Here is a 22,634-nt window from a genome sequence, read left to right as displayed (position 1 = left end):
TATGGGTTGCTTAGAGAGAAGATGTGAAAACTGAAGTTCACTGATGAATCGATGAATTCTTTTGAAGTGTATATATCTATAATTATTCCTTGCGCAATTTTCTTCTTACTCTCACCTATAGATATTATCTCCTTGCGCGATTTTCTTCTCAATCTCACCTATAGATTCTACTATTAAGTTGTAAGTTGCTATACACGCCACTTCTTACACTACACACATGTGCCCTGATCGCTTGGCTGATAAGACATGGCTGAAAATACTGTTGACTTATTTGTTCGTTGGCTGAAAAAGTACGGCTTATAAGCCAAGCGAACAGTGCGATGAATGCGTCAAAACGATTGGGAGGATTCGTTCCCGTTTGTGTATGTATTACTTGCATCCGCAATAATAAGAACAACAACAGAGTTACACGTACACCCAAAAAAATGTCAGGTAACATGCGAGGAAAACAAGGGAGGGGAGAACGAAAGAGACGAAGCACGGGCCTTTAAATTCATAGTACAATGACAACGGACGGTCACGAAAAGGCTAACAACACGACGACACAGCAGCTCGCCGGATCGAGGACGTCGTCAGGCGTCTCCGTCTTCGGGTCAGTAGCGGCGCACGAGGCCGGTGCAGCGGTCCTTGATCCAGCGGAAGCCCTTGCGGATCGACGCCTTGACCCTGGCCTCCACGGCGTAGGACTTGTACCCGGCCACCCTCCGCCGGCGCTTCGCCTCGGGGTCGCCCGACCACCACGACAGCGCGCGCCCGTCGCTGCCGCCGTGCGACGCCGACGACGACGGCTGCACCTGCACGCCGCCCCGGAACTCCTCCTGCAGGCCCCTCATCACGCCAAGCGTAGCGTTGGCTGAAGTGGTTGGCTCTGGACGGACGTGGGTGGGAGTGGGAGGCCCCGCGGCGCCCGCACGTATGTATATGTAGCGGAGAGACGTGAAAGCTGCTTCCGTCGTTTGTGCTTGGCATGGCATGCCGCTGGGGCTGCAGAAATGAAAAGGAAATCGAGCAGGTGAGGGCGGCACGCTGCACTGAGGCCGAGCGACGCCTGTGTCTCTCTCGCGAATTGTTTTAGCGGTAGCGGGAGTGGAGGAGCGGTGGACGCCCCGTCCGTCCCGCAGCTGCGACTCGTTCACAGCTGGGCTGCCCGTGGCCGGGCTGCCTGCAAGTGGAACCAGTCGCGGGCTGGAGAAACCATCCATCTCCTGCAGAATACAGATTTGCCTCTTGTTGTTTTCGCAGCATATACTTTAACAAACCCTCCATTTATAAAATAAGCATATAGCAGAAGAAACCCTCTATTGAAACATCTGTACTTCTCATTGATGAACAGGTGAGTGACGGACTTGTGCACATTTAATATGAGAGAAGATACATCTGGTAACAGCATCCTATCATGAATAAATAAACATTGTGCCACCGCTGGTGAATGAACAGCAAATCAGATAATCAGCATACACCGGTGCTCCTAAACTCTAATTGAAATTCTTTATTTTCTTCCTCTTTTGTTTCTTTCAGTTCTACATTGTCTCCAATTCAGCTTTTTCCAGCATCCAGCTTTACTTTCCCACAAAACAAACCAACCTACAACAGATATAACTTATTGGAGACAGGAAAAAAGTTAGCGTGCAGGCTTATAACTCGTACAACCCCCGTTACAAGAGGGCACTTGGTCTCTGCCAGAGATGTGCAGAAGGCGGTTCAGTTTGGACGGCGAGGCAGTAATCATACTATAAAACCATTTACAGCCATGAGTCATCTCCACGTTGTACTGAAATGGGAGACGAAGAACCGGAAATCTGGGTGGTCTACTTGTATTCTGCGGAGCCAGCTGTCAGCCTCCTGCATCAGTGAGGTGACCTGCTCTTGGGTTCCGTCAGATGTCCAAATGGAGGCACGGAATTTGTAAGGTACCAGCCCAAAGATAGGCAATGATAGTTTCCCAGTTGCAGTTGTGCAGCGGTTGATTCCCCCAAAGCCAGGGCATGCTGACGTAGGAGGGTCACAATCTGCAAGAACAAATGGAGTAAGAACTCTATATGCAACAGATGCAATCAGGGGCAAAATGTCACACAGGTGCCATTGCCATCTGTCCGTGGCAAAGTAAAATCCCTATGGCACTACAAGTCACTAGTATTTACCCTTGCAAGGTGTTGCTAGACAATGGAATGTCAAAAAACAGGCATCAAGATCCTTCAATGTTGGCCCTGTTGGAATTCTATATATGGGGTACCTGCAATCGGAAGCATGAGGATGAAACCAGTAACGTATAGAATCATAGCAACACCAGGTTAGCAGCGTTGCTCTTCTACACAGGTTGTATCTTATGCTGAAATTCAGCACAGTAGGCAAGCCATTGTTAGGCATTGCAACTGGTAGGCATCCTCTGCATGGGCCAGCACAGTTGGCAAATGTCATAACTCTGACCAGTGCAACAGCATCATTCTAGATTCTACAAATCAAAATGTAGTACACAAAAAAAAGGCACAGCATTAAGGCAATGAAACTACATGTTGGCTGATTATAAATACATGAGATCAACTTAATGCAGATATCTTATAGAAACGTCAAGCAGCTCAGACCACAGCTAAATACCAAGAAAACACTGACCTTAACAAATTAGTCGACACATTTTAAGTGGAAGTTAGAAGACAACATTGACCTTAGAACTAGAGCAATCGCACAAAACATATCATACATCATAGTGAGTCCAGCAATAGAGGACCATATTTCATCACGGCCATGCCATTGAGAAAATGGAAGTAAAAATTGAGTGAACAAAAACCAATAGTAATTGAAACATACCATGCAACAGACATCCAGCTCGATGGCAGTAGATCACAACTTTTGAATGTCTTCAGAGCTGGAAATCTATGTGCAAGAGTTGATACCTGAAACCCATGCATAGTTAGATTCTATAAACAGGCCATCTTCAATAAGCATTAGTTCAAAAAAAGAAAAAAGAAAAAAACTTGCCTTGTCTGTCAGAGGCTCTCTACCATATGGAGGATCCCTCTCCATATACTCGAATATTGGAAAACTTGGAGATGCATCGCCCTCACCATCATCACTTCGTACGCCACCATTTTCCAGTCGATGTGTACCTTCCAGTGATGATGAGACTCTTAGCCGCTCAACATCATTCTCAATGCTGCTCTCACTGCTAGTATCCATAGATTCCCCATCACTTTCATCCCCAGGACGCCTTAAGCGAGAAAATTAACTAGAAAAAGTTATACACTATCAAATACATCACCAAGGTGATAAAAGCAACAATACTGAACAGCGTGCTGGTTGTAGCTATCTACTCATAACTTCTCTCTCCCATTTGTTACTTCATTTAATTTCTTTCCATATATGTCCACCAAATTAAAGTCACATGTAGCAATGCCTAGTGAACATCAGGTGAATGCAAAAGATATCAACTCTCATCTCAGTGTTCTTGCAAGTTAACAGAGAACAAATCTGCAAAACGTTGTCACATATAGAATTTCTTGATAAAATCATGTTAGTAAATCTCAGCAACGCATAACATAATTTTCCTCGAAAGGGAATATAACTAAAAAGAAAAGTTGGGAATGCTTAATCTGCCTTAAGCTCTAGTTCAATAGCATTCAAGCATAGTTATTTACTTTCATACAGATTGACATAGATGTACAAAAATTCGAAAAGCATGGAGCACAAACCCATCAGTATTCAACTTAATACCAAAGGTCAAATTAACTAAGCATAACAGAGACAAACAAGGAACCCGTTTTGGTACACACATTGGCCCTCTTAAGGTTTAAGTTCAATGGAAATTTTCTAGACATCACGACTCTTTGTGACAGAATAGGTTGTACCTGTTTCTTGAAGCTGGTCTAGATGGATCCGCAAATAGTTGGATAGCAGAAAGATATGGCACATAATACTGAATCACCGAGTCACTGCCATTTAACACCAGTGGAACACCAGCCCCATAAGCACTCCATTCCCTAAAAGATTCCCAAAGATCTCCCAGGAGGAAATAAGGCCGTGAATCCATAGCATCACCACCTCGCCGCATCCTTAGGCTTGTCTGCAGTGGAAAAAAATTTTTGGAGCTAGTCAGCAGCAGAAAAGTGAGACGATTCCTTAAATGGGGAGTGGTAATTCAACCAAAGAACTGAAATTGTCATGGATCAAGAATATAGTACAAACATTATTACTACATACATGATATAGAAATAAACAGCGTCATCCAAATTGCAGTGTATTTACTTGTCAGAGTTCACTTCACACAACTGCAAAATCCAGATATAGCAACAGATATGCATACTCATAAACGTATTACATGGAACTGCAGTGATCTTATAACAAGGCGTGCCTATCCCATTCCACCATTATGGTGACTAACAACATGTGAAGTATAAAACATAGACCTCAAGTTTCATACGAACCAAGCAGTGGTGAACATTTTTGCAAATATCAGCCCATTTCAAGTTTTCATCGGCACTTATGGTCATCTTCTGTGACAAAAGGGTACCACAGAAGCTAAAAGGCAAGTTTTATAGGACGGCGATTAGACCTGCTATGTTGTATGGTGCAGAATGTTGGCCTACGAAAAGACGACATGTTCAACAGATAAGTGTCGCGGAAATGCGTATGTTGCGTTGGTTTGCGGTCATACAAGAAGGGATCGAGTTCGGAACGATGATATACGTGATAGATTAGGGGTAGCAACAATTGAAGAAAAGCTTGTCCAACACCGGTTTGAGATGGTTTGGACATGTCCAACGGAGACCTGCAGAGGCACCGGTGCGTAGTGGAATCCTAAGCCAGGATAGTAACGTGAAGAGAGGCAGAGGAAGACCGAAGTTGACTTGGGTAGAGGCAATAAAAGGAGACTTGAAAGGATGGAATATACCCAAAGACTTAGCCTTAGATAGGAGTGCGTGGAAAACAGCTATTCACGTGCCTGAACCTTGATTGCTTCTGCTGGGTTTCAACTCTAGCCTACCCCAACTTGTTTGGGACTTAAAGGCTTTGTTGTCTTCTTTTGATATCAAGAATGATTGTGGCTTTGAATACATGACTATCAACCAGAGCTAAATGATTGCTTCAGACTAAATTCCAAGTCACGATTCATTCTCTAATCGTTAACTGTAGTGTTTGTACAGACTCATCTTTGACTATGCAAATGCAAGTACAAAATGGCACAGAGACTACAATTCTATCCATCGGATCCCCTTCCTATCAACCACAGCAGATACATCTAAGAAGTAAAACAACAACACAGGTTACACAGCAGACTACTGAAAGCAGCAAAGAGCAATCCCGGGAATACCTTGGGCAAGTACTGCGCGGTCACGGAGGCGTCGTGGAGGTGAGAAAACCTCTCCAAATTCCCAGCCTCCTCCGCCGCCGCGGCCACATTCACATCACCCGCCGCCGCAGTGGCCGCCGTGGACGCCACCGACGGCTTGGACGAGGTCGTCGACGAGGAGTCGTCGGACCGGCTGTCCACATCCACCGACGCGGCCACGGCCACGGCCACGGCCCCGGCCCCAGGCGGCGCGGAGGCTTCTGCCTCGCCGACCGCGGCGACGGCGACGGGGACAGCGACGGGGACGCGGACCGCAACCGCTGTTGCTCCTGCTGCTGCTGCTGGCGCCGTACGTGGGGAGGGTTGTAGAACCTGTTCTCCGGCACGCCACGGGACGAGGAGGAGGAGGCTGCGCCGCCGGATGAGCTGCCATGGCGGCGGCGGCGAGAGGGGACGGGTAGGTGGGGCTGGGCTAGGGTTTTGGGCCGCTTCGTTGAGCGCTTTTTAATACACGGGGTTTGGATCTGAGGCGGCGAAGCGACTGCGCGAGCGGGGCGAGGACGAGGAGAGGAGGAGCCGAGGAGAAGCACAGGCAGGCAGCTGGCAGAGCGAGAGCTTGGTGGGACGTCGCGTCGCGCTGGTTGTTCTCCGCGCTCGCGCCTCCCGTGGCTCAACTCAATTCCGTCGGCACGACGGGAGCGTGCGGAAAACCTCCTCCGGCTGGGTTTTCTTCGCGTCGGCACGCGGCACGCGCATTTTTTGCGACTTTCGGGCCATCAGTTTGGTTTGTTTGCCTAGCTTTTCTTGCCTAGCCTGACCAAGCAAGGCCTCGTTTAGTTTCACCGAATCAATGCCGTCTAAATTCCTGTAGCAGCACTGTAGGTACAGTAGCGTTTGTTTTTATTTGGTAATAATTGTCCAATCGTTGACTAATTAGGCTCAAAACGTTCGTCTCGCAAAGTACAACCAAACTGTGCAATTAGTTTTTGATTTCGTCAACATTTAGTACTCCATGCATGTACCGCAAGTTTGATGTGACAGACAATCTTCTTTTTGCATAGTACCAAAGTTTGGAATTAGGGGAAACTAAACATGGCCCAAGATTATCCATGCCAACGTGGATGAGCAGATTTGGCTCTCGCAACATTATTAGGCTAATATGCATCTACATTCGTATCGCAAGCATAATGTGCCATGGTTGTGTGGAACGCAAGAGCTTGAGAAAACGTTATCGTACGTCGTGTGGGTGCACGTCGCACGAACATATGCACATGCGATTGCGTGCATCTACTTAACGTCGTGGGTACAACATTGTGCTAATGCATCTAGGCCATATATATATTATACTGAAAGCATAAGTACCAAGCTGGCCTTGTGAAATTAAACTTGAGAGCATAACAACCTTAAGTGCACGCAACCAAATGGGATCGTGCAACCAAAACAATACATATTTCTCTAAGGGCTTGTTTGTAAGGCTTCTTCTCAAGAGAAGCCGTTTTGGAGGAGCCATGTGACTCCTCCAAAAACAACTCTAGCTCCCTTTTTCACTAAAAAAAACAAATTATCCTACTAAATCATTTCGTAGAGCTTCTCTGCAGAAGTAAGAGCAAGAGCCAAAACTAAATAGGAGCCCTACCAAACGTGCTTAACTTCCTACTAAGTCAGGTGAGATAAGCCTCATCCCAAAGTTTAGCTTGAATAGAAGCAACAGGCGCATTTTCTATGGGCCAATGGGGAAGTTGGGAAACGCCGATTGTCGGTTCACGAGCACTTTTTTGTTGATCGTGTTAGCAACGTACAATCAAAAGAAGATACGTGTATATGCAATAGTGCATGATTCGATGAATGTGTATAAGATGTCAACATGATACACTACAAAAATATACAATCATTACTCATTTTTGTAAACAAAAAAGAGAGAAAATATATGTAATATTTGTGTGTAATTAAGAACAACACATGTCATGATTGATACAGTGGAAAAGGCTATTAGGTCATAGAGGAATACCTAAAGAAACAAGAAGACGTGTATATTAAAATAATATAAGCATTTTTGCAAGAAGAGGGGTGGCAGCGTTTATCCTCAATCCGATCCTATTACTTGGTGTCAAATCGGTATTCAGCCTGTTCGGTTGGCTGGTTCGTATCGTTGCTGTTTCGTGAAGAAATACTGTTGGCTGGTTTGTGTGAGAGAAAAATACTGTTCCAGCTGAAAATTTACGATCGTTTACGACAAGCCACAGCCAAACGAACAGACTGATTGATGTTCTAGCATTCCGATAGGAACATCTACGATGCATTAGCGAACAAACAACAATGTCATGTCCTTTCTCACCTGCTTAAGCCGTGTCCTTCTATTCATTGACCACATTCGCTGGTCTGAAACTTGGCTAAAATTGACTGGTTGTTGTGAGAGAGAAACTATATAATGGCTACTAGCTGATTGTTGTGAGGAGGAGCAGCCGGCTGAAACCGGCTAGTCATACCAGCGAACGCACCCATTAGTTGGCGCTTCATTTTTTTTACAGTTGTTTACCCAATAAACACCGAAGCTCGTAGGAGCATCAATGACAGGAGTCTTGTCCAAACATGGGTAATCACGGTGGCAAAATCGATGCTTCATTTCTTCTCTTTTGCTATTGATGCATCGGTTTTGCTGATGTTCTAAGACGGGATCAAGTAGACCGTGGTACGTATGTCTTGTATCTTCAAAACGAATGGATTGAGTTGACCTAGCATGTCGTTTTTATGCTTTTTTCCTGCTCCGGAGTTACGTGACACGGCACCTTTTGAAGTTTTGAGTCTAGCATAAGGTGTGTTTAGTTGTCCAAATTTTGCACATCCAAAAAGCACCATGTACTGTAGCATTTCGTTTGTATTTGGTAATAATTGTCCAACCGTCGACTAATTATACTTAAAACGTTCGTCTCGCAAAGTACAACCAAACTGTGTAATTAGTTATTTTTTTATCTATATTTAATACTTCATCCATGTGTCCAAAGTTTTGATGTGATGGAGAATCTTGCACTGTGTAAATTTTGAAGGTGCAGAGTTGATGCAACTAAACAAGGGCTTATATTGAAAGGAATTAATGCTTACCGTACTCAGCATTTGCATCTCATCTTCCCCGACTTGCGTACATGATGGCTTTGATTCCACATTCATCCACCTTCATCCTCCTCATGTGTGTGTCCACTGTCCATGGCTGCTGTTTTTTTATGTCTGGCGGGACGTGGGAGGTGGCCAAGTGTACCTAGCATTTACCCCCAATTTATTCAAGACGTGAACAATCTAGTACGGGGCTCAATTTAGTACATGGGCCACGTCAGATGCTAATAACAATCTAGAATCGCCAACACAGCCCAACAGAAAAAGAACGTCACGCTGCGAAACGAGCAACTCCTCCGGAAAGCAAACCTTTTTTTCATATCAATGCGTAATGCTTCTGAGCACGCATCGAAGCAAAGGCAATAATGTCTCAGTTTCTTCTTCTACTGTTGTACCTCTACACATACAAAAGGGGGGGAAAAGAAACAAGGCCAAACACACATGTTGCATCACTTATTTTGTCGAGCTTTAACTCCTGAAAAAAGCTTCTTTTTTCGGGCACAGCAGCAGCAATCTAGGGCCCTGTTTGGTTGAGCTGTGGCTGTGGGAAAAAGCTGCTGTGGGCTGTGAGCTGTGGAAAAGCTGCTGTGGGCTGTGAGCTGTAGAAAAGCTGAAAGCTGTTTGGTTAAACAAGTATAAAATATACCTTTTATCTTTATCTCTCTGGAAACAACTATGGAAAAGCTTTTTATTCCACCAATTTCGAAAAGCAGAAAGCCAAAAGCCAAAAGCAGGGTCAAACCAGCTTTCAAAAATGAACTACGGAAAAGCAGCTGCTTCTGAAAAAGCACCCTCCAAAAGCAGCCCCTTTGGTTGGGCTTTTGGCTTTTGGGGCCAAAAGCCAAAGCCAAAAGCCCAACCAAACAGGGCCTAGTAGTAGTTGACGCAAGCAGCAGCCAGGAGCTGTGTTTGTGTAGCACAGCTCTCCTACACGAACACGACCCGAATCGGCGCTTTAGGGCCTGTTGGAACCGCTTTGCTCTACTTTTTTTTTTAGTTCTGCTCCTAAACTTTTCTGTCAAACAGGTTCAACTCCACAAACTCTGCTCCCAAAAAAAGATGGAGTTTTGATCCAACTCCATGTTTTTCCCGGAGCTCCTCAGAGAGTACTCCACGAACCAGCGTTTCATATGTCCTCGTGGAGTTGGAGGTAATTACCCACAATTGCCACTTGTTACGCAAATACCATTTCGTTCTATTCCTGTTTCCTCCCGTCGCCCCCACCCGACGCCCTCATCCTCTACTCCCGTCGCCTCTCTCCTCTAGGCTCCAGCCCGTCCTCCCCAAACCCTAGCGCCGCCGCCGCTCATTCCGGCCACCACGGCAAGACATCCGGCCAGGTGATGGACGGAGAAGATAGATCCGTTGATCCTGAACTGGATCCTCTCTTTTCTTACCCCAAATCCCCTCCGTCTTCCCTCCCCCAACTTCGCATGAAGCTGCTGCCGGCGTGTCCGTGGGTCGAGGAAGCTCGCCGGCACCTAGGGTGGGGCTGGCGCGGCCTCCTCCGGCGGCGCGCTGGTGGCCTCCCTCCAGGCCGGGACGGGTGGTGGCCGTCCAGGACCAGCTGCTGGCCGATCAGGGCAGGCCGCCCCACAAGCCACGGCCGACCAACGCCCTCTAGCATGTGCTTCACGCAAACGACCACTACCAGCGAAGAAGAAAGATGAACAGGTATTGCTCCTTGCTGTAAAACTTCAAAATGAGCTTCATGATGCCTTGAATAGATAGTATTTAGCTATGTATTGGTGCATGTACATCCTTTTTCTCTGTGTATGTCCTTTTTTCCTCTCTGTGTTGTTGTTTTGTCTCTAATTGGCATCCTGCATGGCCTTTTTTTACCTCTATGCAGAGTGATGATGAAACTGATGATGAAACTGATACCTCTGACAATGAGAGCATGGCATTTTGGAATCTTGTATTGGCTAGTGCTAAACTTGCTGCTGCTTATGTTGAATTATATTTTGACAAAAATCCACTCAGGACATCACTCCTTAGTGGTATGGGCTGGTTGCTAGCGACGCTGAACACACCAGGAGAATGTCATTCGCAGCTTCGGATGAGCACACAGATGTTCTATGACCTTCATGATTTATTGGTTGGAAGGTATGGTCTAAAACCATCCCTACATATAAACACTCAGGAGATGTTGGCAGTGTTCTTATTTGTGTTATCTAGAAATGAATCTAATAGAAAAGCACAAAACCGGTCCAAGCACTCGGGTGAAACTATTCATAGGAAATTTAATAAGGTACTGAATGCTTTCATGGATATGTCTAGAGATTTTATTGGACCAAAGGACCCCAACTTCCGAACTGTTCACAGGAGGATAAGAGATGACCGTAGAGCATATCCACATTTCAAAGATTGCATTGGTGCTCTAGATGGTACTCATATCCGAGTTTCGTTGCCACCTGACGATCAAGTAAGATATATTGGAAAGTCTGGTATACCTACTCAAAATGTTCTAGCAAGTTGTGACTTTGATACGAGGTTCACTTATGTGTCGACGGGACAGCCGGGCTCTATGCATGATACTAGTGTCCTGTACAATGCAATTAGAGTGGACGAGAGCTTTTTTCCACACCCTCCAAAAGGTATTAAAAATATGACCATGCACTTTATTGTTTGATCAAATGCTTACAAATGTGATCTGATATTTTGTGTCTAATAATTATAGGCAAATATTATGTTGTCGATGCGGGATATCCTAATCATCCGGGATACCTTTGTCCTTATAAAGGTGAGAGGTATCATATGCCGGAGTGGCATAGAGGAATGGAACCAAAGACTCCTAAAGAAAGGTTCAATCGTGTTCACTTATCCATCCGCAATGTTATTGAGCGATCATTTGGAGTGCTAAAAATGAAATGGCAGATTCTATATAAAATGGCGTCCTACCCGATGTTCAAGCAAAAAATGATTGTTGTGGCTACTAAGGTCCTTCACAACTTCATTCGTGAGCATGGCAATGAAGACTTGGACTTCGCTCGGTGCGACCGTGATCCAAATTATGTTTCAGAGATTCCAGAAAGGTACCTAAAATATGTGGCTAGATCAAATGGCTCTACTGATGCACCGAATGCTCCTACTATGGACAAATTCCGTGATGACTTGGCCACCACTCTTTCTCTAGCTTGGAACTAGAATTATGTATTAGTCATTATTCTCTAGTTATCTATGGACAACTATTTCTATTAGAATGATGGACTTTGTTATCTTATTTATCATTAGTCATGTATGGACAATTATTTGTATCCAAAATATGAACTTTGTCAATTATCCATCAAGCGCTTTGAAATTTACGTGACAAAAGTATGGAATTATTTGGCCGAAATATTTGTTTTTACTTTTCTCCAATAAATTAAATGAGATTATAATATTTACACCATATTTGAATTGGTAAAAAAAATATTCAATTACACATGCTCTGCATACAACAGAACATACACCAAACATCGATCAGGGGCATAGTAGACCTTTCCTATAGAAACCTCATGTTTCTAGAGCTGGAGCTAAACTGCGTGCCAAACATGTCCACTTGCTCCAGAAACTCCACAGTGGAGCTGCTCTGTGGTGGAGTTGGTGGAGAAGAGCTAGAAAAGGTGGAGCAGAGTAGTCCCAAACATGCCCTTAACACAAGCTATGGCCCAGCCAGAGAGGGAGCCAGTCCAGGAGACACATGCTGAGATTTAGGCTGGGCGGACCATGCTGAGTTCACCATCAAAGTGGGCCAGAAATGTTTGGGCAGAAGAAGTAACACGAGCTTTGTTTCTCTCTTTCTCGTCAACCCATGGTTGTCTTGTCCATGATCTGTGGCCTTTTGGGGGCCCACGGAGGCATAGGCAGAAGCAAAACCGAGACTGCTGGATCACGGATGGAGCATGGGGAGGCTGCGCTACCGAGTTCACCCATGCCATGAGCCATGACTGCCCCTGTCGTGCTCACGGTGTGTGGCCACGCAGCGGCACCCTCCTGCCACGTGGCCACCTACCCTATCCTTGCCTCCTGGCTCCCTTTTTTAGACAATCAACTAGGCTTTATTACTCAATAACAATGTTTACAGGAATAATATCATAATATGGTACACCAAGCCACAGATGGCGGCAAGTCCCATATAAAATTATATGCCTAGCTAGATTGTGTGCTTCAAAATTTGAAGCTCTTCCTTTATGGGCAAAACTACACTCCTTGAAGAGTGCAGTACGGGAATTTATCTCAGCAATGATCGAGCCATAGCTACCTAGAGTTCCTTCACCAATCTCCGAGACAACCGCCTTGTAGTCTAAAACAACAAATAATCTCTCCAAAGCAAGATCTTCAGCAAGAGCAAGAGCTTCACAGCAGGGAAGGCTTCCAAAGTTGCAGTATCTGTGATGCCAACAAAGACCACCACAGAAGCTCTAAGATAAGTACTATCATGGTTGAAAGGTCCTAATGGCTAGAGGGGGGTGAATAGCCTAATAAAAATTCTACAACAACACTTAGCAAACCGGTTAGACAATTATGAGGTGAAGCAAGTGTTGCGCTAGCCTATAAAAAATACAAGCCACCTACCACAATTCTAGTTGATAATGTTTCTATCCACACAATAGCTATGTCACTATGCTAAGTTTGTGTGCTCTCAAAGGCTAACTAAAGAGCCACACTAACAAAACTAACTAGCTCTCACAACTAGCTACAATAAAGAGTTTGACAACTAGTTTACGGTAATGTAAAGAGAGTGAGCAATTTGTTTATACCGCCGTGTCGAGGAAGGAGCCAATCAATCATAAGAATGAATACCAATGAAGACCAATCACCTCGGAATCAAATGATGAACACAATGATTTTTTACCGAGGTTCACTTGCTTACCGGCAAGCTACTCCTCGTTGTGGCAATTCACTCACTTGGAGGTTCATGCGCTAATTGGCATCACGCGCCAAACCCTCAATAGGGTGCCGCACAACCAACACAATATGAGGATCACACAAGCCACGAGCAATCCACTAGAGTACCTTTTGACTCTCCACCAAGAAAATGTCAAGAATCCCTCACAATCACCACGATCAGAGCCAGAGACAATCACCAACCTCCGCTCGACGATCCTTGCTGCTCCAAGCCGTCTAGGTGGCAGCAACCACCAAGAGTAACAAAGTGAGTCCCGCAGCGAAACACAAACACCAAGTGCCTCTAGATGCAAATATTCAAGCAATGCACTTGGATTCTCTCCCAATCCCACAAAGATGATGAATCAATGATGGAGACAAGTGGGAGGGCTTTGGCTAAGCTCACAAGGTTGCTATGTCAATGTAAATGGCCAAGAGAGTGAGCTAGAGCCAGCTATCGGGCTTAAATAGAAGCCCCTACGAAATAGAGCCATTGTACCCCTTCACTGGGCACAACACAGGGTGACCGGACGCTCCGGTCATATTGACCGGACGCTGGACCTCAGCGTCCGGTCACGCAATGCGTGCCACGTGTCCCCTCTCTTCAAATGTTGATCGCCCGATCTTAACGGTCAAGTGATGACCGGACGCGCTGCTGTGAAGTGATCGGATGCTGGACCTCAGCGTCCGGTCGTTTGCAGTAAGCAACTAGAGATGACTTTTCACGACCGGACGCGTCCGATCAAGCTTGACCAGACACACCTAGCGTCTGGTTGCACGGTGACTCTTCTGTGCGCTGCCACATCAGTAGGACCGGACACATCCCTTCAGCGTCCGGTCACTAAGTGACTCAGCGTCCGGTCAGAGACCGACGCCAGCGTCTTTGTAGCTTCTTTAGACCGGATGCGCCGGTCCAACCGAGGCCAGTGTCCGGTCACTTACAGTGACCTCCATCTTTTCTATCTAGGGCGTCGATGAAGTTTCTAACCCTTGCTCAAATGTGGTAGAACCACCTGAAATAGCACACTTACAGAGGCGCTCGTCTTCCACCAGACACTAAGCACCCCAGAAGCAGGCTACAGCAGGTGGTATCCGTCGGGCACACCCCGAGGGAGAACCCGAAAGATTCATATTTTTCTCAAGGATCCAATAATGAGAATGAGTTACAACACAAGTCCATTTCATACATTAGAGTTTCTTAAAAAGTACATTGTTGCAATACCAAATACCAGAGTGCGGAATGATAACAGCGAAATTTAAAAATAACATCTAGCGGTAAGGGGCGAGGATTCTGTCTGAGCCCACCAGAAGGATCCTCCACACAAAGGTACTCTTCAAGCATCACCTGCAACAGGGGTAAATAAACCCTGAGTACATAATGTACTCGCAAGACTTACCCGACTCATGGGAATAATTTCTCGACTCCAAGGAATATGATAGGCTCTATGGTTTGCTGGTTTTCTTTAGCAGAAAGCAATACTAATAGTGAGTCCTTATTTATTTATATATTATTATTATCGGCCGTATTAAGTTATCATCTAGCCAGTCTATATAAGCACATGTTCTACTTTTAAGCAAGAGTTGAGCAATCAGTTCCATTTCTTCTCCTTTGAACTTTCAGTTCTTACTACGGTGCTAAACCGTAGATAAGCCGTACCGGATTTCCCGGCGATTCCTGAATTAATGTGCCCAGCTGGGTGCCCCGAAGACACACGCCCCGCTTGTACCCCAGGCACAAGCAGGACCAACCCATCACTCTCCTATCCTAGGTGTCCAGGTTCCCGTCCAAACTTGGACTCCAAGCCCCCACTCCTGAGTCCCGGACGCAGTGCGGTGCAAGGACCTCCACCATCTCCGCCTCCAATCAGTCGGTCCGAAAAGAGCCAGATCCACGACAAGAGAGCAACAAGCCTTCCCTACGCTCATACCCAAGTATGTGCTCAGGGCAATAGATCTATGACTTGCCTAGAGCCATATGCAACGACCGGTCCTTAATCGACACAGACAGAGAAAAAGTGTAACCGAGCTATGCCCTGTTGGCCGTAGGACACAACCCCTCACACCCACTAGTACCCAAACCATATCCCTGCCCGGTCACCACTTTCCTTTCCACCATTTTATCATGAGTGATCATATTTTATTACCTATTTGCGAGTAACGGCAGGTTACGCTACCGAGATCCTGAGCATAGCAGCTACTCGACCTGTACTAGTAGGACTCATGGGTAGATATATTTATGCATGTAGTTTTCATAAAATACCAGTAACATAATGCACATCATACACATATTCAGTGATTAGTAAAAATAGGGGTTATGCACCGGGGCTTGCCTTGGGTAGGCGCGGTGTCAGCAAAGTCAGTGACGGGCGGCTCCAGAACGTCCTCCTGCATGAGGATCTCCTCCTCGTACTCTTCGACGACTTCATCGTACTCCTGCTCGCCCGCAGTCGCGAACTCTACCAACTCGTTATCTACATACACGAAATGATGATGCAACGCTTAGTAATACGGCAACAGCAACTCTTAAAATAAGAATACATCTACCAAGCTACTAAGCTCACTCTAATGACTAATACAAAAAGTTACCTATTATTCCCACTAAACATGTATGAAACATTTCATGTATTATCTTAGCAACTAAAGGCATCCTTATTGTTAATATCAATTTACTATATATATAATAAAACAAGGTGCACTAGCTACCATGCATCACAAAAATTCATTCTCTAAATAACCATAATAATAATACGCATTTTGAAATAATAAAGTAGCCCTAAAGGTATCATGGAACTATACGAACTAATTAACTAACAGATAGATCCTGAATTTAGGAATCTAATAAAATTTATTTCACAATAAATAAATAAATTCAAATGAGCTCTAGAGATGAAGAAAATGATATTATTGGAGGAGGCTAATCATGCTATTGGACTTGTTGACCAGCACGTGACTATGAGTCTAGAAATACTGAATGAGACCACGGGTCAAGGAAATAATAGAGAAGGAGGATGAAGAAATTCTTGTAGGCTAGCTACCTTGGAATTGAACGAAGTGCCGCCTACGGTGATCGATGTGCGGGGGCAATGCAAGAGAAGAGACACCGGAGAGCTTAGTAATTGCTTGCCCTGTGCGGAGCGGAGCAGAGCCATATATAGCACTGGTCGTGGGTGGTCACGATGAGCTAGGTAGGCTAGAAGCACAAAAGGAGTTGGCAGGGTTGCCCTCTGGCTCCGTGCCATGTGCGGTGGTGTGGCCTCTAGCTACTGCTGGCCGGAGCATGCTGCTCGGGTCATCTGTCGCATATCATGTTGAAGCGACCAGCCACATGAGAGGGGTCATCTATTACATTGCCTGTCACCTGACAAGAGCCTGCATCTAATTACTGGTCACTGGTGCGTGGCTGGCAACTTTCAAAAGCCAGAAGGTGGTAGCTTGTGTGCGAATTACTACATGCTAACTCCGAAGGACAGTGGTTTCTACGGGTGAATAGTGTTTTCTATGGGTGAACGGTGTTTTCTGCGGTGATCTATGCAGGTTCCTTCTTCAAGTCAGTGGTTATCTTTCTCCTACAGTGGAAAAAGAGAGCCTAGTGCCCTAGTCCTTGTCTCCTTGGCTAGCCGAAGACTTGACTTGCTTTATGACTAGTAGACTTTATGACTCGTAGAACTACCATGTTCTTTTCAGAACGTGAATAGCTTTACATGATCCAATTATTTCAACCATTCACAGGTATGGTGTGGATTTGATCACAATATTAGGGCTCATGTCATATATGATCATTTAACTTGGAAAAAATGGTGCATGTGCTTACACTCCTGTACTGGAACCGTGATTCTTCGTGCTATAGCGATTTTATCAAAATATCAGGAATGGTGAACAGTGTTTCGTCACCGCTACAGTGTTGCATGTGGAAAGGGCGTTGCGTTTGCAGAGCAGTGCGTGAGTGGCGTGCTCAGCGGGTCGAGCTTGTGAGCATATGCCTTGTGCGTGCTACGGGGATTAGGAAGAAGATGAATAACGAGAGATGGAGTTGGATTAGGATGACAATAGTGAATGGAGCTGTGCTGGAGAGTATTTGGACAAGGAATAAATTAGAGCTCAATGTGAGAATTAGTGCAATAAAATTTAATTTCTCATTTACCACATGCAATAATACATAAACATGATGCTCATGATATGGTTTAGTGTTTTGATTAAGGTGTAACACCGAGGGTGTTACAAATCTACCCCCCTAAAATAAAATCTTGACCCGAGATTTCATGTGCCTAGTGTGAGAAGAAGGTAGGAAATACATTTCGACGCAGCAACTAACTACCAGAACCAGAGAGGAGGTGGGGGTAATGCTTTAATAGGTAACTCTCTTGTTCCCACGTGGCCTCATCCTCTGAGTGGTTTTGCCACTGCACCTTGTAGAACTTTACTACTCTATTCCTGGTCACTCTCTGCTTCTTATCTAAGATTTTGATAGGGTGCTCCACATAAGTCAAATCTGGCTGGAGGGGAAGCTCTTCAATTTCCATAGCTTCATTAGGAACCCACAAACATTTCTTCAACTACGATACGTGAAACACATTGTGTACTGCAGAAAAAATATCAGGCAGTTGGAGACGATAAGCAACTGGACCACACTGCTCCAGAACCTTGTATGGACCCACATACCGAGGGTCTAGCTTGCCATGAACACCAAACCGAAGCACCCCTCTCATAGGAGACACTTTGAGATACACATAATCCCCAGCTATAAATTCCAAAGGCCTTCTTCACTTGTCTGTATAAGCCTTTTGTTGGCTCTAAGCTGCCTTCAAGTGGCTTCGAATAATGCTTACTTTCTCTCGAGCCTCTTTTATGAATTTAGGCCCAAAGTACCCACGGTCTCCCACTTCAACCCAGTTTAGTGGCGTTCTACACTTCTGCCCGTATAGAGCTTCAAATGGTGACATGCGGATGCTCTCTTGGTAGCTGTTATTATATGAAAATTCAGCTAACTTCAAGCACTTATCCCACTTCTCAGGAAAAGAAATGGCACAAGCCCTCAACATATCTTCAAGCACCTGGTTCACCCTTTTAGTTTGACTATCAGTTTGCGGGTGATATGCTGAGCTTCTAAGAAGATGAGTACCCAGACAGTGGTGCAGTTGCTCCCAGAAACGAGAGACAAAGACTGACCCTCTATCAGAGACGATAGTAAAGGGAACTCCGTGTAGGGTCACAATCCGATTGAAATATATCTCAGCATACTTCTTGGCTGTATATCTAGTGTCCACCGGGATAAAATGAGCAGACTTGGTGAGACGATTTACAATGGCCCAAATAGAATCAAAGCTTGTGGTTGTGCGGGGTAAACCCACAATGAAATCAATGGAAATATCCTCCCATTTCTAAACAGGAATGGGCAAGGGCTGCAAATATCCTAGGGTACGCATATGATCTGCTTTAACCCTACTACAAGTGTCGCACTCCGCGACGTGCCGGGTGATGTCCTACTTCATGTTAGACCACCAGTACAAGTGGCGCAGATCATGATACATCTTGTTACTGCTAGGATGAATAGACAATTTTGAATGGTGAGCTTCATTCAAAATCTTTCTTTTCAGCTCTTCATTGGATGGAACCACCAGTCTATCCTTATATCTTACCACTCCATGTTCATCAACACTAAAGTGAGGGCCACGCCCTTCAGCCATCAACTTCCTGATGTGAGGAATCTCTTCGAGGTCTTCCTTTTGCTCCCGAATAATCTGCTCCAGCAATTCTGAGGTCAATGCAATGTGAGCCAATACCTCTGCATGGTTAAGAGACAAAGGTGCTTCTTCAACCTGATGTGACTTTCGGCTCAAAGCATCAGCTACAACATTGGCCTTTCCTGGGTGATAATGGACTTTCAAGTTATAATCCTTTATCAATTCTAACCATCTCCTCTGCCTCATGTTTAGCTCAGACTGAGTGAAAATATACTTGAGGCTCTTGTGATCTATAAAGATATGCACTTTGTTGCCCAACACATAGTGCCTCCAAATCTTCAGAGCGTGGACCACAGCAGCCAGCTCTAAGTCACGAGTGGGGTAATTCACCTCGTGCTTCTTCAGTTGGTGTGAAGCATACGCTATCACACGCCCATCTTGCATAAGCACACACCCCAACCCTGTCTTCGAGGCATCACAGTACACATCAAATGGCCTATCAATATCTGGTTGGGCCAACATAGGAGCAGTGGTCAGAAAAGTCTTCAGAGATTGAGAAGCTTCTTCACAAGCTAGGCTCCAATCAAACTTAGCTTCTTTCTAGAGCAGCTTGGTCATGGGCTAGGCTATCTTAGAGAAATCAGGAATGGAACGCCGATAATATCCAGCTAGACCAAGGAACTGATGAATCTGTTGCATAGACTTGGGAGATCTCCAATCTAACATATCTTGCACCTTACTGGGATCTACTGAAATACCCTCAGGTGTCAATACATGCCCCAAAAACTACACTCGATCAAACCAAAATTCACACTTGCTGAATTTAGCATAAAGCTAGCGTTCCCTTAGTCGAGACAGTACTATCCAAAGGTGTTGGGCATGCTCTTCATCATTCTTGGAATAAATCAGTATATCATCAATGAATACTACCACAAAGTTGTCCAGCTCTGGCATAAAGACTGAATTCATCAGATACATGAAGAAGACAGGAGCATTGGTGAGACTAAAAGACATCACTAGGTATTCATACAGCCCATACCTAGTAGAGAAAGCTATCTTTGGTATATCATGTGGTCTGATCTTGATCTGATGATAGCCTGATCGGAGGTCAATCTTTGAGAACACCATGGTACCAGCTAGCTGATCGAACAAAGTATCTATGCAGGGCAAAGGATACTTGTTCTTAACTGTTACCGAATTAAGAGGGCGGTAATCCACACACATCCGCAAAGTACCATCCTTCTTCTTCACAAAAATAGTCGGGCAACCCCATGGTGAAGAACTAGGACGGATGAAACCTTTATCTATCAACTCTTCCAGCTGCTTCTTCATTTCTGCTAGTTCCCTTAGAGCCATGCAGTACGAGCGTCTGGAGATAGAGGCAGTACCAGGCTCTAGCTCAATGGAGAATTATACTTCTATGTCTAGTGGCAACCTAGGAAGATCTTCAGGGAAAACATCTGGGAACTCACATACTACCGGAATGGAGGTAAGATTAGGAGAGGCTTCAGCATGGGCAGCAATAGGTAAGACTGGATCTGAGAGTACAATAAGAGACATCCTATCCTCAGAAGAAGGAAGCCGTAACTCCACACTTCTCCTCTTCATATCCAATACTACTCCATACACCTGCAACTAGTTCATCCCAAGAATAGCATCAATGCCTTGCCCAGACATTATCATGAACTATAGGCGATAAGTGTGGGTGACTAATACCAAGCTTACTGTATCTGTGCGGGTATTGATGAACATTTGTGAACCCGTAGTATGTATCTTATAGACATGCAGTATAGCCATAAGTGGTAAGTTGTGCCGCTCTATAAACCCCATGCTCATAAAGGAATGTGATGCATCAGAATCAAACAACACCAAAGCTGGATGGGAGTCGATGGTAAACATACCAGCCATCACTAGCTCCTGCTACAAAACCTGCACAGCATCTGTGAAGTGCACCTGGCCAGACCTACTGGGCACTTTCTTCTTAATGATGGTCCTCTTGACAGGCCTAGAATTTATGGACGGTTGAGCTGGCTAAGCTGGCTGGTTCTAGGGACAGGCCCGGGCATAGTGGCCATCTTTGCCACACTTGAAGCAAGCTCCTGGCCTGTTCCCAAACCCCTGACGAGGTGGGACCTACTATCCCTAAGACTGCTACGGCTGCACCTACTGTGGAGGTGCACGGTACTGAGTAGAGGAAGCTTGAAAAGTCTGCTGGGGTTGCTAGAACGAAGGCCCACCGGATGGTTGATAGGGCCCCCGCCGGACCACCTGAATCTTCTGTGTGTGAGGGTGGCTAGAGGATCCAGATGCCACCCGCTTCCTCTTCCAATCAGCCTGGGATTCCCGCTGAAAACCCTCCATGGTAATGGCGGCGTTCATCAGAGCCCAAAGGTCTGATAGTTCACCGTGTAAAGCTTTTCATGAAGGAGGGGTGCTAGACCACGAAAGAAGCATTCCCTCTTCTTGTCATCAGTATCCACCTGACTGCCAAGTGATTAAACTTGCTCACATATTCCATCACTGTCCTGTTCCCCTGGCGTAGCTCCAGGAACTCTGTCACCTTCTGGTTGATGACACCAGCAGGGATAAAGAATTCTCAGAAAGCGGTGGAGAACTCCTGCCATGTTGCTGGATGATCTAGCTACTCTGTGGCATGGAAGGTTTCCCACCATGCACCAGCGGACCCCAAAAGATGTTGCGCTACAAAGCGCACCCTCTGCTCGTCAGTCACGTCGAGCAGCAGAAACTTCTGCTCCAGCGTGCGAAGCCAGTGCTCCACCTCTAGAGGCTCATCAGACGAGGTGAAGGTGGGTGGGTGAGTCTTGAGAAAGTCCTGGTAAGAGGACGATCCCCTAGGACGGCGGGCATCACCCTCATTCCCACCGTTGCCCCCATGGCCTCTGCGGGCGAGCCCCGCGACAGCCTATGCCATAATGTCCATGGCACGAGCTGTCTCCTGGCGAGCAGCAGCTGACTCCTGGCGAGCAGCCAACAGCTCCGCCATTATCTCTGCAGGAGTCATCGACGGAGGCGGTGGCGACGGCGGGAAAGGATGAGGAGCAAGAGGTGGAACCTCCTGACCTCCCCTGCTGCCGTGCTCAATGGCCCGGCCACTGTCACCCTGGCCCTCATGAGCCACCCCAGAACTGGTGCTCCCACGTCCAGACCTTAGATTCATCTATAAGAGATATGAACCATCCCTTAGAACACCCTTGCCGAATTAGAAGCAAGGAACAGAGAAATGACAGCACATTTTTTAAAGCATTCTTTTAGTTAATCCTATCAATTTACTAATCCAATTATACGTGTAGGGGATTTTAGTTGAAGTAAGATGCTATTATCATGATGCATGCTTCGGCCTATACGTTCACTCAAGCTAAAATATAGCGGCATTCGTAAAAATTTTGGCACATCGCACACTCACTTTCCGTATACTAAGCGATTTCTTACGCAACGTAAGTCAGTGTACCTATAGAAAATTGATTAGATAAAACCAGTGCCGCTATCCTAGATAGACCATATTGCTAGGGCTTATACTTATTTACATAATGTAATCGCATCCTACTTTTCGCAAAGCTTTTGTTGGTCAAATTTTTAAGTTTTGAAAAAGAGTGATGAAACTCGTAACCATTATTGGCTCTGGTACCAACTGTGGTAGAACCGCCCGAAATAGCACACTTACGGAGGTGCTC

The 22,634-nt window shown here is 45.6% G+C and overlaps 2 protein-coding genes and 1 pseudogene across 2 annotated transcripts; 1 reads left to right on the top strand and 2 right to left on the bottom strand.

The window, feature by feature from the left end:
- Positions 1–413: 413 nt before the first annotated feature.
- Positions 414–1,314, bottom strand: LOC136502285 (uncharacterized). The gene has a single exon (XM_066497765.1). The coding sequence runs from the start codon at positions 1,200–1,202 to the stop codon at positions 594–596; it is 609 nt and encodes a 202-aa protein (XP_066353862.1). The 5' UTR covers positions 1,203–1,314; the 3' UTR covers positions 414–593.
- Positions 1,315–1,411: 97 nt separating this feature from the next.
- LOC136502187 (uncharacterized) lies at positions 1,412–5,773 on the bottom strand. The gene is made up of 6 exons (XM_066497682.1): positions 5,306–5,773; positions 3,843–4,057; positions 2,977–3,205; positions 2,806–2,891; positions 2,142–2,233; positions 1,412–2,009 (listed from the first exon to the last, which is right to left on the bottom strand). Exons 2-6 carry the CDS (start codon positions 4,043–4,045, stop codon positions 1,756–1,758), a joined length of 864 nt encoding a protein of 287 aa, XP_066353779.1. The 5' UTR covers positions 4,046–4,057; positions 5,306–5,773; the 3' UTR covers positions 1,412–1,755.
- Positions 5,774–10,238: 4,465 nt separating this feature from the next.
- On the top strand, positions 10,239–11,539 carry LOC136455670 (uncharacterized; annotated as a pseudogene).
- Positions 11,540–22,634: the final 11,095 nt, after the last annotated feature.

The sequence above is a fragment of the Miscanthus floridulus genome, chromosome 1 (assembly GCF_019320115.1).
Source record: "Miscanthus floridulus cultivar M001 chromosome 1, ASM1932011v1, whole genome shotgun sequence".
NCBI classification, from domain to species: domain Eukaryota; kingdom Viridiplantae; phylum Streptophyta; class Magnoliopsida; order Poales; family Poaceae; genus Miscanthus; species Miscanthus floridulus.
Note: the sequence above shows the minus strand (reverse complement) of the source record. Positions and strands in the feature narration are given on the sequence as shown.

Excerpts from the sequence above, each read along its gene's own strand:
- LOC136502285 (XM_066497765.1), bottom strand. The coding sequence starts at position 1,202 with ATGGATGGTTTCTCCAGCCCGCGACTGGTTCCACTTGCAGGCAGCCCG.
- LOC136502187 (XM_066497682.1), bottom strand. The coding sequence starts at position 4,045 with ATGCGGCGAGGTGGTGATGCTATGGATTCACGGCCTTATTTCCTCCTG. Across the intron at positions 2,234-2,805 it reads AGCTGGATGTCTGTTGCATG|GTACCCCATATATAGAATTC; the intron begins GTATGTTTCAAT and ends TTCCGATTGCAG. Across the intron at positions 2,010-2,141 it reads TCTAGCAACACCTTGCAAGG|ATTGTGACCCTCCTACGTCA; the intron begins GTAAATACTAGT and ends TTGTTCTTGCAG.